This window comes from Protobothrops mucrosquamatus, unplaced genomic scaffold, assembly GCF_001527695.2.
Source record: "Protobothrops mucrosquamatus isolate PMUCROS unplaced genomic scaffold, P.Mucros_1.0 scaffold945, whole genome shotgun sequence".
NCBI classification, from domain to species: Eukaryota; Metazoa; Chordata; class Lepidosauria; order Squamata; family Viperidae; genus Protobothrops; species Protobothrops mucrosquamatus.
Window position 1 is genome coordinate 2660 of NW_015387193.1, and position 16553 is coordinate 19212.

Below are 16553 nucleotides of genomic sequence, written 5' to 3' on the forward strand. Positions count from 1 at the left end.
TATTTACCATGTAGAACAGGGGTGTCAAACTCGCAATGTCACGTGACGTGTCGCGACGTATTGTGACTTTTTTGCCATTGCCGGCAATGGGGTGGGCGCAGTTTTGCTATGATGCATCCGGCCTGTGGGCCCGCAGTTTGACAGCCCTGATGTAGAACACTTGACAAGAATTTGGAAGCCACAATTTAAGGAAAATGAAGGCAGCAAATGTGCATACTCTAAAGTAAAGTAAACTAATACAAATACAAATTGCATTTGAACAGAAAATATGCAGAAGAGTCTCCTGAAGAGGAAGCCATGACATTAGTAATACTAGTGAAAAATTTATAAAATTCAAGATCATGACCATAAGTTAACAGACTAGCAGAAACTGGTATTATTTATGTAAAAAAATCCCTTCTTTTAATTCTCTCATCTCTTTATACAGCCAGTTTTTCCTAACCTGTTGCCTTCCAGACATGTTGAGCTATAATACCTATAATCTCTATGTCTGAATTTGCTAGTTGAGAAATTATGCGAAGTATAGCTGAAAATCGCAGCAATGTACCAAAATAGGAAAAGTTGTTCCATTCAGAAAGCTAAAGTATTCGTTTGGGCAGCTGTATCCAAACCCATTTAACTAAGCATGGTTTTAATGGAAGTTTAAAGTCACAATTGACTCCTTTCACACAAGACACTAATCAATAAACTATAGTTTGCAAACTTAGTAGTTCACACAATCTATTAAAAAAATCCTACATGGTGATGGAGTCTCCCTCACACTCCACATTAGCATGTGCATCTTGTTCCTTGTTTGCTAATCATTCTGCATTTCTGATGTTCTGATGTAAGAGTTGTCATAGACTCTTGACTGAAGATTGCCATGCTGCTGTCTGGTCATTCTCTTCTATTAAGTAGATTCTCTTCTATTAGGTAGATTCTCTTCTATTAAGTACAACTTCAAGAAGGATGCACAGGGAGAGATGAAAGAGGGAGGGAAGACCAGGTAGCCAGCCATATCAGTGATCAATGGAGTGACAGATATCACAAACAGATCATACTCACATACTTAGCAGTCAATGAGGCATCATTTTTCAAAATGTCAGTACACCTGTCTAGGAAAGATCTCTTCTAAAGGTTCATTTCTCTTTTTTTCTCAGAGTGGCGGCTTCCTTGAGATTATTATTCTTTGCACCACTAGAGGATTTTTTTTTACCTGGGAAAAGTGCCCTGAACCATTCTGCTTCTTTCAGCTTTCAGGCAAGGATAGATGCCTGAGCTAGCTTAGCACCTGCTGTTTTTAATAGTGATGATGAAGGAAATATTTTAAAATATGGGTAGTCCTCAACTTAGAACCACAACTGAGCCCAAAATTTCTATTGTTAAGTGAGGCGTTTGTTAACTGAGTTTTCCCCCATTTTATGACTTTTCTTGCCACAGCTGTTAAGTGAAGCACTGCAGTTGATAACTTGGTTACCGAGTTGAATCTGGCTTCCCCATTGACTTTGCGTGTCAGAAGGTGGCAAATGGAGATCACGTGACCTTGGGACACAGCAAAGGTCATACGTATGAACCACACGATCATGGGGATGCTGCAAAGGTCGCAACTGTAAAAAATGATCATCAGTCACATTTTTGAACGCAGTTGTAACTTTGAACGGTCATTAAATGAACTGTTGTAAGTCGAGGACTACCTGTATCAATTTTGCTTTAGGTGGCCAAATTCACGGATTTCTGCAGGAGGTCCTCCAACCCAGAAAACACTAGCACGTTTGGGACTATCATCTTTAAGGCGCTCCATGGCAGCGGACCAGGATACCTTCGAGACCGCCTTCTGCCACAGATTACCTCCCATCGGCCTGTACGCTCCCACAGGGTGGGTCTCCTCAGGGTGCCGTCGGCCAGACAGTGCCGGCTGGCGACCCCAAGGGGGAGGGCCTTCTCTGTGGGAGCTCCCACCCTCTGGAATGAGCTTCCCCCAGAGATCAGGGTGATCCCTGATCTCCCTTCCTNGCGGGACTGGCCTAGGGTAATTTTTAAGAGGGGTTTTAGAGGGGTTTTTAAGCATATTTTAATCAGACAATTTAAATATTTCATTTTAATTAATTTTAATTTGTGATTGTTATCGGTGTTTTTAATTGATTGTCAGCCGCCCTGAGTCCGCAAGGAGAAGGGCGGGATATAAATTCGAATAATAAATAAATAAATAAATCACTCTTTGTGCTCTATTTTTCTCCACCTCCTGACCTGGCCAAGTTACCTGCAACACCTCGCAGTGTTCACCCAGGCTCACGTTGTAGACTTGGCGTCTGAAGACGGGTTCGTGGTCGTTGGCATCCGCCACGAGAGGGGCGGCTCGCCCATATCCCGGGCCGGCGCCCACAGATGCACCAGCCCGCTTCCCGCTCGCGATCCAGGGCGGCTCGGAGCCTGAGGACGCCGCCGCCGCTGAGCGGGTCGAGGAGGAAAAGCGCGCGGTGAGCCTGGGCGGGGGACCAAGGCGGCTGAGGTGCAAGAGCACCGCGCCAGGCGAGGCGGCTTCCGAGGCTGCGCGAAGGCGGGAGCCTGGTCGTTCTGGTCGGCCACGCGGAGGCCCAGCGCGCGGGGCGAGGAGAGCGGCGGGAGGGCAGCGTCGACAGCCGTCAAGCACAGCTCGTAAGCCCGGCGGCTCTCCCGGCCTAAGGAGCCTTCCACGCACAGGGAATAGACGCCGCTGTCGCCGCCAGAGCGTCGCCGCGAAAAGGCGCCGTCGCCGCCTTCCAGGCTCAGCTCCAGGCCGCCTCTCGAACTCCCCTCGCCAGTCCTCTTTCCCGGTTGTTCGTCGGGGTCAGAGACAGACACGCGGGCTATGTAGTCCCCCGACCGCGCCCCTTCCGAGGCGCTGGCACCGGCCTCGGGGAGGTAGAGCAACCGAATGACTGGCGGGTTGTCGCTCACGTCCAGTCCTTCCACGGCAACCAAGGCGGCCGCCACTTCGGGCTGGGCATCGCCGTCGCCAGGCGGTGGTTAGCGCGGAGCCGGCGCAAACGGTGCAACCCGCTGCGCTCGCCCAGCTCGAAGTGGGTCGCCGCAGAAGAGTCGCCCTGGCGGCGGCTGAGCACGTAACTCACCTCTCCGTTGACACCCAGATCCGAGTCGGTGCCGAAAACCCGACACACGGCAGTTCCTGAAGGCGCGTCTTCCCGTAGGTGGGCGCGATACTCGCGTGGCTCTAAAGTGCAAAGCGTTGTCGTTCTCATCCAGTATTTGGACCGCTACCCGGAGGCGCCCGCTCCGGCGAGGGCTGCCGCCGTCCCAAGCTTTAACCAGCAAGCGATGGGTAGCTGCCCGGTCCCGGTCCAGCCGCCTCAGCCACAGCAGTTCCAGAGTGGGAAATTCAAAACATTTTGATAGTTCTGGGATTATAGTATCAATGGCATATAGTATGACAGTTTAGTAGACATACAGTATGTGCACCCACAGTCCTACATTTACACCCCTAGGACCTAATGTGAGTAACTGACTCTGGGACGTCGCTGCAAGATGGGCGCTGAGGAATGATTTCTACCGATTTCTACCATCTGGGGAGTCCAATAGGACGGAAAGTCGCCCCGTAGAGGCGACTGGCCAAAGGGTGAAACTTTGCAGATAGCGGACCAGCGGCCCCCGCCCAGGCTCACGGCGCGCACCTGGAAAAACGCACCTTCGTCCTCCGGAGAGCCGTCCGCAAGGCCGTCCTGACCCCGCGGCAGTAAGGAGTAGCCCCAAACGCCACAGCCTCCCTCGCCGGGATGCTGTAGGGCGGGCAAGCGGAAAGCGCTGCCGGGCGGACTGAGCTTCGCTGAGGCGCACGAACTCCCGAGGGAAGCGGGGAGCGCGGCCGTTCACGTCGGCGAAGGCGATTTCCACCTGCACGACCTCCCCTCTCGGCGATGGCCGTCCGCTCGCGGTCCAGGGGCCTGGCGGTGAGGACGAGGCCGGTGTCGGTGTGCACGTGGGAATCCGCTAACAGGGCGGACTCCCGCTCGCTGCCTTCCGATAGGAAAAACCCACCCGGGTGTACTCCCCCGGGAGGCAGCCCTGCGGTAGTGTCCCCTACCAGGGTGCCAGCCGGCAGCTCTCCGTCCACTCCCGAGCGGAGGTTATACGCCCGGGCTGAACACGCCCCCGCAAGGGACAGGCAGAGCCGCAGGGGCGTCGGCCAACTCCCGGCGATCCAAGGCTCAAGTGCCGGTCTCCCCCTTTGCTTCCCCCATCTCTTCCTCGCCTTCGAGGCAAGAGGCCGGAGCTCCACGCTCGCCTCAGTCTCTTTGCCTATGCCACGGACCGGCAAAGCTTTTCCCCCTGCCCGTAGGAGCGCTTGCAGCTCAGGCACGTCAGAGTAACCGGCGCCTCCCTTTAGTCTTTTCCTCTCCTCTTCCACACTGTCGGCCGCCCTTGTAGCCTAGACCAGGGGTAGGCAACCTCGGCTCTTTTATGACTCGTGGACTTCAACTCCCAGAATTCCTGAGTCAGCATAGCTGACTCAGGAATTCTGGGAGTTGAAGTCCACGAGTCATAAAAGAGCCGAGGTTGCCTACCCTTGGCCTAGACGGAGGGCATTCCTGGCATCAGACTGCTTTCATCCATCAAATTCTGGCTAAGAAAAAAAACCAGAGCCGGTAGAAAAGAGGTCTCCCTGCCTTTCTCCCGGCGTGGCTGCTTGTTTCCTTTGGGGAAATATAATATTCTGCCTTTTTATAATATTTCCTTCTGGGGGGGGCGGGCTCTAAGCTTTTTGGCTCCAGGCTTTCTGAATAGGATTATCAAATCTACCAATAATAACAACAACAAAAACAGCCTTACTCTAGGCACCTCTGAGCAGCTAACACACCTCTACCCCATGTGACAACAGCAGGGAGGGGGGAATGAGGGGGGGGACGATAAATGGCTAGCATGGGACTTTTTAACCAATTAACCAGCCTATAGCAGCCTTGCTGGGCACTAAATATCCCGCTAACTTTGAAAGAAGATTAAGATTTTATTTCAATTCATTTTTACATTCACTTGGCCTCTCACCTTTCAAAGGAAGTTATGCCGTGCAGCTTGTTAAAGGATATTTTCTCTAACGTTAACGATCGGGTCCTGCAATTATATGTTGGAATGCTATTGGTCAGGATTCTACACTCTTACACACATCTTCTTTTCATCACTTCAAACTGTTTTAAGTCAACCATCAATAGTCCTTGCTAAATTAATTTGTAATTTTAAATATTTAAATTATAGCTGTCTAAGAGGGGAACTATAATAAAAGTGATTATCAGAGAAAGCTAACTCCCAGATTTCTAAAACTCCAAATATTTTAGCATTAATAGCTTTATCTGACGATAATTTTTAAAAAGCAGTTTGAGAATTAAGAAATTAAATGCATCTATCACAAGTTTACGATCAATGCAACCTATGTCTTATAAGAGTAGGTAAAAATGTTGCCAAGGAAACTGCATGATTGCCAGGAGTCAAAAACAAAACAATAATAGTATTTATAGGACTAAGAGTTTGAACTATATATTGTAAGTCCACTTGGCTGACTCTCCAGTTGTGAAGTGATCTTATGTAAAACTTCAGTCTAGAATAGAATGTGTAATAATTCTTATTTGGATGCTTGCTATAAGAGTACAAGCAGGTAAAACAAATGAAACACTTTGAAGTCCTAAAAGCATTATAAAAATATTTATTGTTATTGTGAATTATCTATCAATTATCTATCAAGTAAGCATTGGATACATATTAGACATGTAGAGATTATCCTAGCTTTCTATAAAGCATATATATACCATACATCCATTTTTAGTTATGATTCCTCCTGAGGGCTCCTTTGGATCAAGCGGGCTAGCTACCGCTGGCCTGCTATCTGCACAGTTTCACCCTTTGGCCAGTTGCCTCTACGGGGTGACTTTCGGTCCTACTGGATACCCCAGCTGGTAGTAATCAGGCTTGGAGAAGGGAAATTTATTCCTCAGCGCTCATCTTGCAGCGACGTCCCAGAGTCAGATTTGATAAGAGATCAACAGTAAATACCAATACTGTAAGCTAGCCTAGAACATTGGGGGGGGGTGGATCCTCAACAAGAGCAATGGCAAACTATTTCCATATTGTTGCTAATAAAATTATAAGGACACCTCCAGGAGTACAACCCAAGTTTGAAGGAAACATTACCTTTTAAGAAGTATTATACTTGATTTTGGAATCCGGAGTAGGAAATTCAAAACATTTTAATAGTTCTGGGATTATAGTATCAATGGCATATAGTATGACAGTTTAGTAGACATACAGTATGTGCACCCACAGTCCTACATTTACACCCGTAGGACCTAATGTGAGTAACTGAAATTTGATAACAAAATGCAGAACTGCCACCTTTAAAAGGGAGAGGCGTAAAATAACCTGCTGAGCTAAAAGTTTTTTTTAAAAAACAACAACGCTTAACTCCAAAATATCTCTTTCCCTTATCTAATATGTGGGAGTGTGTGTATAAATAATTATTAGTATAATAAGGTAGAAAATATCTAAATAAAAGATCAAAACAACAGATCATATTTTTCTTTCATATCTTTCTCTCAACAGCTAAGTTCAATATTCTGTCAAACTTAGTGGATGTAGTAGAGCATTGTGGGGAAATCTTTGCAAACCATAATAATATGATAAGTTAAATCTCCTAGTTTTGTTTTGCCATGCTCTCTTTTTAAAAGCAGATTTTTAAATTACTTGCATTTTAAGTATCCTTCCCTACTTCCAACATCAGGCCAGAACTTAAAGATTATGTAGTATCGGAGCAGAATCATAGCTCCTGGTTAGACAGAGTAGCTTTCTAGGGGTTGGTAAATACATTTTTCTATACTTGTCTAGACCAGGGGTCTTCACACTTGGCTCTTTTATGACTTGTGGACTTCAACTCCCAGAATTCCTCAGCCAACATGCCTGGCTGAGAAATTCTGGGAGTTGAGGTCCACAAGTCATAAAAGGGCCAAGTTTGAAGACCCCTGGTCTAGAACTATCAAGGATTGAAATTGGCCTGTGTCGTACTTAGCCTGTGTCCTACTTAGTATGAACAATGATTTTCTTAAAAGCTCTATTTTCTAAATGCATATTAGTTTGAGTGTTTTAAGCAAAGCACAAGGCAAAAATTATAGATATTGGTACATTTCAGTTCCAGAATTAAAATCTTAAATCATATATAATGTTCAGTGCTTTAGTTTTGATTCCAGAAAGACCTTCAAAGCACTTGAGACTTATCTGTAATACTTTAAATTAGCTCTGCCTTCTCCTTGGATCATATAAATAGGAATGCAACATGAATTCAGAATTGGAGATGGGGTGATTCTTATTGTAGACATTTTCAATTTAATCTAAATCATGCTGCTAACAATTGTTAGGTAAAAACTAAAAGCAACTGCGCTGCAATAGAACAACAAAAGACAGTGTAATTTTTTTAAGTTTCTCTTTTTTAATCTGTTGTCTTACCAGTAAGGATAGTTGGAGAAGGATGAGAGGAAGGGAGTTTAGAGTTGAGATACTCGTAACAGAAAAGATCCTGCCCCCCCACCCATACACACACACACACACACACACACACACAGAGCTCTTCTGACACTGATAATCGTCTGTGGTTAGAACTAGAATTTTGCAGAATTTTGAGTCCAGCTCCAGAGCAACTTATAATGCAAACAGCAGTCATTTAAAGCTATGGGAAAATTTGTGTTCTAGTAGCAATTAGAACCATCTGGACCTTTTAGAGAAAATCAATTCACATAAATCATACCATCATAATCCCATGAATATTATTTCAGGATGAGTCACTATGCCAGCCTATGTTTCTTAAAAACAGCTGCAGATGATAAGTGTTCCATCTTAGAGTGAACACAGCAAATGATGTGACATTGTGCAAGATCTGAGTTTAGAGTGAGGATGTACAGATTTTTTAAAAAAATCTGAGAGTCACATTTCACTTTTGAATAGTTTGCCAGGGAATATAGTCCAAAAAGAAAAAGAAAAGAAAAGAAAGGGCAGGACTAATTTTAAGATATTTTGAAATGATATTATATATATCATATGTCTGTCTGTCTGTCTGTCTGTCTGTCTGTCTGTCTATCTATCTATATATGCAGGTCTTGGTGTATTCAGGTCTTTTCCCGTGTAAGATTGAGAGTATCTTGGTGACGTTTCGACGAGGTCCCATCGTCATCTTCAGGCTGGGGTCTTCGGCTTCGTGCCTGTGCAAGCAAAGTGTGATCGTGGCTGCCGTCTCTCTATAAATACTGGTGGGGTGTGTGGAGTGCTGGCTTAGTTGCTGTAGGTGGATTGTTTGGCTGTGTGGGAGCCATTGTTTGTGGATTGTTTGGCTGTTTCGTAACATCCTGAGTAGTTGAGGTGCTGGCTGTGTGCCCATTAGTCTTTTGTGTTATAACGACCTGGGTAATGGGTTGTGTGATTACATCCTGAGATCTAGTGTAGTGATATCCTGAATTTTGTGTTGCAACATCCTGGGTGGTTGGTTGTGTTGTAACATCCTGAGCTTTAGCGTTGTAACCTCTTGAGTTCTGTGATGTGATGTCCAGAGCAGAAGGCTGTGATGTAGCATACCGGGCTTTGGTTTGGCTCCGAGTTTGCGGTCTAGCTCTGTGTTCATGGCGTGTGTCCGTTTGCTTTGTGTGGGGGTCAGAGGGCTAATCTGGGCGATTCCAAATGTATGGAATCGCCTATGGCGAAATTGAATTCTGGGTGCTGAAGATATGGTGGCTGCTTCCATGGCTGAGTGACAAAGCAACCAATTCTGTTTTTCTTTTTTCTATTTTTAATATATTTTATTGATTTTTTTAACATAGTCACTTTAATATTTGGTAAACATGTTGTCTAAGTTTACATTTAAAAACAATCCATAACAATTTCTATAATTCCATAATCCACATAGTAACTTTCTTTGATTTTCTCTTCTTCCAGTAATATTCACTTTAACCAATCTTAAATTAGTACATTTCTTAATATTTTGATAGATAACAATTGAATATAAACATTTTTCTAGTATTTAACAACCATATCAATATAAAGCTTCTTTTCTAAGTGATCGTTTTAATTACCTCATCATGTCCTGTTTTCCAAGTTCTTATTTAGATTTGTTTTCCCTGCAATGTTCAAAACATTCTTACCAGTTAAAATTTTCTCAGAGTTAATTACACTTAAGTATTACATTTTTTCCTCATACAAGCCATCCCAACAGTTTTATGTTTCTCATATCTTAAAAAAAAACCATAAAGAAAAAGAGAAGAAAGAAAGGAGGGAAATAGTATACTACTTAAAAAACATATCCCTCTTAAGCTAAAATACATTTATATCCAAAATTTTTCTATTCTTTTTAACCATATTCAAACAAATGTTTAGTCTTTACATTTTTCATCTAATAAATCCAAACATCTAATTCTTGTTAATTGAGATTTTCTCAAGATCAATTACACTTAAATATCTAAAACCTTTCCCTCATATAAACCATCCCAGCAATTTTATATTTCTCATATTGAAATAAATAAATAAATAAATAAATAAATAAATAAATAAGAATACTATGTTACTTGAGGGGCCTATTCCTCTTAAACTAAAATACATTTATATCCAGAATTTTTCTATTTTTTTTAACCATATTCAAACAAATGTTTAGTCTTTAAATATTCCATCTGATAGGTCCCATCATCCAATTTCTTAATTCTAGCTTTAGCCTTTTTTTTTTTTTTTTTTTTTTTTGACAAACATCTTTCCTAATCAGTATGCTCCACTGGACTAAAAAGTCTTCCCATAGATGTAGATGTTGTAGATATTGTCATAGGTACAGGAGACAAATCCAGTAAAATGTTTTTGTGGGAGGGTTTCGCCCCTTCATATTAATTGAAAATCTTTTTCTTTCTTTCTCTCTTAATTTTTCTTATCATTTTTTGTCTCTCAAGTTCGTGTAGTTCTCCTGACAGGTCTATAATCCATTTTGTGAAATCTTTTTTCTTGTCCTCAGACTTATTTTGCAATCTTGCAGTGTAGGTTATCTTTTCCATGTCCAATATTTCCTGCATGTTTTTCTCCGCCTAGGTTAAATCATAATTCCTTCTATTGTTGGGTCCTGTTTTTCTAATGCAGTCTGTACAGTACTGTGGAAAGCTCTGGGGCCCTACAGGGCTGTAAGAACCTGGTGGGGCAAGGAAAAGCCTTCAGGGACTCAGAGGGAGGGAGGAAAGGCCTGCCAGGACTTGGTGGGCAAGGGAAAGGGCTGTAGGGATCTGGGGAGGGGGGAAGGCCTGCGAGGACTCAGTGTGGGAAGGAAAGTCCTATGCCGGGGACCCAGTGGCAGAGGGAAATGCCTGCAAGACTTGGTGGGAAAGGGAAAAGGCCTCTGGGGACCCAAGAGACAGGAAGTGGAGCATGGGGTTGAGAAGGGGGGTTAAGAAGCCCTTGGGAGGCCCAGGGGCAGGTGGATCTGGCCTGTGCTAGGCCTCCAAAGGCCTCCGCCATCCTCGAGACACCCTGGGCTCTGTTTAACAAGCCACATCTTATTTAACAGCTGCATCACAGAGACCAGGGAGTGGGAGTTTTTAAGAAAGACCATCTCATAGAGACTGCCCATTATGGTCATATGTCAAGGACTACCAGTATTTGTTGGAAGAAACATATATGGAAGAGTTTATCTTTCAAAGATTTGGGGGAAATAAAAGCTCCCATCAGTATATTTCATTCTAATTTGAAAAATATGCAATTTGCTTTTTAGAAGTAACTCCTTTTAGATGATCAGTAGTTGTCACCAACAATAATGCCATATCATACTTGTTATGTAAGAGAATTTTGCACTCCAAATGTGTAAAGGTTTTTTTATGTGTTAGAAAATACATTTTCACTATGTGGATTGTATTATATTAATTTAGGGAAGTGTTTTGTGACATACCCCAGGTCTTCCAAGTACTCAATGCCTTTTAAAAAAGTTTTTTGGAAATACTAGCAAAAGAAAGATGGAAGCAAAGTTTTCAATTAAAACTACATTTGCTGTGATGCAATCTCAGCTGCCTGTTCTTGGATCAGAAAAATCAAAAAGTATAAAATAATGAATATATGTATCTAATGCTTTTGGAAAAGGCTAAAGAGCATTAAGATAACGGCACATAGTTTTTTTAATATGAAAAGTGCCTGTAAATCTGTAGTTGATTAAAAATAACTTTTTTTCTTTCTCTCTCAAAACTTACTAGATTAAGAGAACAAATACTCCATCACATTAACTTATTTTCAGGAAATTTGAACTATTACTTGCTTTTAAAATGGCTTTTAACTCATTCCCTTAGTCTTAAAATATGTGTTGCCAATTTAAGATACATCTCATCTTCAATCTCTTTCATGGTTTACATAAAAGCCAACTGTGGTCTTGCCAAACATTTGGTTATTTAGCATTTGTTCACGATCTATCACAAATATATATTTGATCTGAAAAAAAGAAAGGTAAATGCCACATAATTATCATTCCATACTGAGTCAAATATCAGTAGATAACCTGTTTAGCATATAAATTTCAAATGTCCAAGTAAAAAAAATATTTACCATTAACATTTGCATTAAAATACTGTAAGTCTTCAGACTATTTTGAAGTTGATTGAGCTTTGATGACAGCCATTCCTTTCTAATTGCAGGTGTATTCTGCAAGCAGAAACTTCATAGCTGAAGCTAATGTAATTTACTTTGATTGGAAATGCTGCCTAAATCATTCTTACTTGGAAGAATTCTGGCGATGAGCTTCCAAATAAATGTGTTTAGGATCAAGATGCTTATTTGTTTTTCTAACACAAAAGAACTTTGTATGCTTGCTAAGTGGCAAAATAAGGTTTAAAATAAAAATGTTATTGTATATAAATGTACTTGCATTTCCTGGTTATCTTTAATTAAACTTGGAGGCAAAAATAATTCTTATTCCAGATACACAAAATGAATTACACTTCCATGAGTGACCAAATAATTCTTCAAAATTACAAATGGGGCTTTCTTGGGCTATTATTTACTTTTGTACTTCTACATTTTTTATTGTTTGTGATACATAAAACAAAGAGAGAGAGAGATACAGAGAGAGAGACAGAGAGATTTTGTTGTTTGGAGCATGACAATCAATATTTTGTACAGGAAATTAAATCTAACTGGCTGCAATATCAGTTAGAAAAAAAGGAAATAGCTCCAAATTCCTGAAAAGAAGTTCATGTATTTGTTCCCTTAATCCATACTTAGTCCTGTTTTATATCAGTGGTATTACAAAGGCAAGGATGCTGAAATGCCATCATGACTCCCTGCATAGCCATCCGCTAACATAAGGGCTGAGGAGGGGAGCATCGTTAAAGAAAAATTGCATCATAATAACCATCTGCTATTAGCAGAAGGAAAGAAAAGGAGTATCCTGGCAGGAATATCCTGCTATTCTATGGTATAATTGCAAATCTAGGTTATGTATTTATTTCTATAGGAAAAACACAGCTCTATTTTCTGTTGAAAGAAGGGGAAAAACAACTATAAGGACCCACTTCAACCCCTCATCTTAAGAAAGCAGAACTCTTGGAAACAATTTCTTCCAACAGGAACTTTTATTAAGAGTAGTTGATAGCAGATATAATATACAGGATCTGAGGGATTCCTTTACAGATTGATACTTTAAAGTGTACCCAAGCAAAACCCCACATTTATTTATTTATTTTATATTTAAATTTATATGCCGCCCTTCTCCCCATGGGACTCAGGGCGGCTCACAGCATATTAAAACATTGTACAAAAAAATTTTTCCCCTGCTAAAAACCAATTAAAATCCAAATATTGGTAGCTGTGGCTCTTTAAAATTGTTTAAAAATTGTCCCTATTTAAAACTCACCTTAGGTCAGGCNCAGAAGGCGGTCTCGGAGATAGCCAGGACCGATGCCATGGAGCGCTTTAAAGGTGGTGACTAGCACCTTAAAGCGTACCCGGAAGGCCACCGGCAGCCAGTGCAGCTCGCGCAGCAGCGGTGTTACATGGGAGCGACGTGTCGCCCCCAGCACCGCCCGCGCGGCCGCATTCTGGACCAGCTGGAGCCTCCGGATGCTCACATCACAATTCATCCGGACCGTTCAGACTGGCCAATCCTCAGGTGTTAAGTCCATCATGGGAAAGGGGAGATAACATTGGTCCGGCTCTGGTCATAGCACGATGTTCAAGCAGCTCTTCGCACCTCCTTTTGAGACTGGAGAAATAAACCAGGCTCCGGAGGTTGTATTTCTTTCTCTCCCTCTTTTCCTAGCTGACAGGTTAGGGAGAAGAAAATTCAGAGAGAGATACAGTTCAGGAAGCAAATTGTTACATTGTAGCGGGCAGCAGACAGGCAATAAACAAAGAAAAAGGTTACATTGTAGCGAATAGAGGAAGCGAAAGCAATAACCCTGCAGGCACATCCCCCCTCCCCCTTGGGAGTATGGAAGAACCCAGGGAAAGGTGAGATTTGTTTTTAGATCAGAGGAGATAGATAGAAATGAAATAGAAATGAGTTCTGACAACAACTCTTTTGAGATTTTCCTTTTTTTTAAATGAGCATAAAATAACTTTGCTAAACAGGGCACCCTGCTCACATTTTAGATCTCTCTACACTCAGATGAGCAAATAAGTTTTCTTTTGAAATAAATCCAGTGACAACATAGTTCCACTAAAATAAGATAAAAAATAGGAATTTGTGGGGAGTGCCAAGCTGTAAACCTCATCTTATGTTTAGCTTCCATATCCCAGAGACAATATCAGTCTATTTCAAGTAACTACGGTAAGTACCTACTGCTAGAACAAGTTCAAATCCATGTAATAGTAAAAAAAAATTCATATAACACTATGAAGCAGTGAAATGGTGCCTTCCAGAAACATTAAACAAACTCTACTAACCGCATTTAGGCTAGTCATACTCTAAAACAATCATTGAAAGAGAGTCATCTTAGGACAGGGACCCAAAGGGATATAATTACACAAAAATATAACATTGCCACTTCTGGAGTTCTTTTAATTGAACAACATAATTGAACATAACTGAACATAATTTGTGGCTCAGAAAGCATGCTTTCTTTGCTGCTTCTCTCTGGAATGATAAAGAGTTTTGGAGTTTTCACCTTATGAAGTTCCAGAAATTGTAGAATACTTTTTATAATAATAATAATAATAATAATAATAATAATAATAATAATAATAATAATAATAATAAATTATTATTATTATTATTATTATTATTATTATTATTATTAGTTGGAAGGGACCTTGGAGGTCATCGAGTCCAACCCCCTGCCCAGGCAGGAACCCTACACCATTTCAGACAAACGGCTGTCCAGTCTCTTCTTAAAAACTTCCAGTGTTGGAGCATTCACCACTTCTGGAGGCAGGTTGTTCCATTGGTTAATTGTTCTCACTGTCAGGAAGTTTCTCCTTAGTTCTAGGTTGCTTCTCTCCTTGATCAGTTTCCACCCATTGCTTCTCGTCCTGCCTTCAGGCACCGTGGAGAATAGCTTGACTCCCTCTTCTTTGTGGCAGCCCCTGAGATATTGGAACACTGCTATCATGTCCCCCCTCGTCCTTCTCTTCATTAAACTAGACATACCCAGTTCCAGCAACCGTTCCTTATATGTTTTAGCCTCCAGTCCCCTAATCATCTTTGTTGCTCTTCCAGAGTCTCAGCATCTTTTTTACTTTTTGTTTGTTTGTTTGTTTGTTAGCATCCTACCTTTATTATTTTTACAAATAATTCAAGGTGGCGAACATATCCACCAACATACCTCCTCCTTTTACCCCCACAGCAACAACACTGTGGGTGGATTGGGCTGAGAGGGAGAGGGAGTGACTGGTCCAAAGTCACCTGGCTGACTTTCACAGCTCAGGTGGGACTTGAACTCACCATCTCCCACTCTCTAGCCTGTGCCTTAAACACTAGACCAAATTAAAACATAAAAACCATACAAATATTGCATTCCGGCAGGAGGCAATTAAAACCAAGATAAAAAATTAAGTTAAAAGTTGTATAGAATTTAATTAATCAGATGCATAAGATTTTATCTTGTTTTTTTGTTTTTTAATTATGTGCCACGTGCAGTCATTGGAGTTGGTCACATCTAAATCTAAATCCTCATCCTCATCTGAATGGCACCATATGAACTATTTCTCTTCTATGTATATGTTCATATTTAAGCTCAGTTTAATTCAAGAAGACATACTTCCAAACATAGAAATGCAGTCTTATAAAGTCATAGTTTTGACTGTATATTTTTTCCACATGTAAGACTCAGTGAAGCCCTGTTCAACAGTAATAATAATAATAATAATAAAGTTGGAAGGGACCTTGGAGGTCATCGAGTCCAACCCTACAAGACCTTGAAAAATTGTGTTTTTTATCCCCCTAGGATAGAAATCTAGCTGTGCTTTCTAAAGCCCATGTCTAGCCATTATCTCATATATTAGACAAAATCCCTTGGAGAATTGAGTCATTTTTGCCATAACCTAGATATATTCTAATATCTAGCAAAAACTGAATTTTGAAAGAAGTATCTTTCCTTGTGTTGCAAATAATTAAATGAAAAGTATTCTGATAGTCTTTATTTTCAAATGCCTGAACTTATTAAACAGATGAATTATAATTGTCTGTATTTTTCCTATAAAAGAACATTAGAAAAATATGCTGTTCCATATTTAAAGACCATATAAAATTTTTGTTTCAATACAAAATTCATGAACAGAACCACAAAGCGCCTATTAGGCTGACATACTAAAACTGATAAAAAAATGTACCGTATTTTTCCGTGTATAAGACGCTATTTTTTCCTGCAAACATCCTGTTCAAAAATCAGGTGTGTCTTACACAAGTGCAGCGTCTTATACACGAAAAAATAATGGTAACCTCCGCAGCCCAGGGCATGTCTGTGTGGGTTCTTTACATGCCGCTGCCATGCCACCTGGTGCAGGAGGATATTGCTGGCCCAAGATGCCACCTGGAGGGGAGAAAGCCAGCCCGAGATGCCGCCTGGTGCTGGAGGACCGCACTGCCCCAAGGATGCTGCTGGTCCCACTGAAGCTGCCTTCTATGACCCATTTTTCACTGGCACAGCTCGGGCTGAAGCCACAAGAGGTCCCTGGAAGCCGCCTCAGTACAGTGATTGACGGCCCAGGGGGCAGGTGGGACTAAGCCTGCAGAGTGCCATCTGATTGGAGGAAGTCGCCTCCCTTGTGTGATGGCATGGCCACTTATTTTACTGCCACTAAAGATGTGGTTTGTTTAATATTTAAAATGTTGATTTCTGAATTTTTGTTTAGAAAATAGGGGGCCATCTTATACAAGGGTGCATCTTATAGACCAGGGATAGGCAACCTCGGCTCTTTTATGACTCATGGACTTCAACTCCCAGAATTCCTGAGTCAGCTATGCTGACTCAGGAATTCTGGGAGTTGAAGTCCATGAGTCATAAAAGAGCCGAGGTTGCCTACCCGTTATAGACAGAAAAATACAGTACATTTGCAGCCCAGAAACAAATGTTACTCTAATGTAACCTCTTTGTAAAGAAGAGGAT

General features: G+C 41.7%; 1 protein-coding gene across 1 annotated transcript; it reads right to left on the reverse strand.

Annotated features, from left to right (window-relative positions):
* Positions 1-2268: 2268 nt before the first annotated feature.
* Positions 2269-3539, reverse strand: DCHS2 (dachsous cadherin-related 2). The gene is given in 4 exon segments (XM_029284791.1): positions 2269-2975; positions 2978-3191; positions 3193-3374; positions 3527-3539. Coding segments are annotated over 4 exon segments (1116 nt in total).
* Between the last annotated feature and the right edge of the window lie 13014 nt (positions 3540-16553).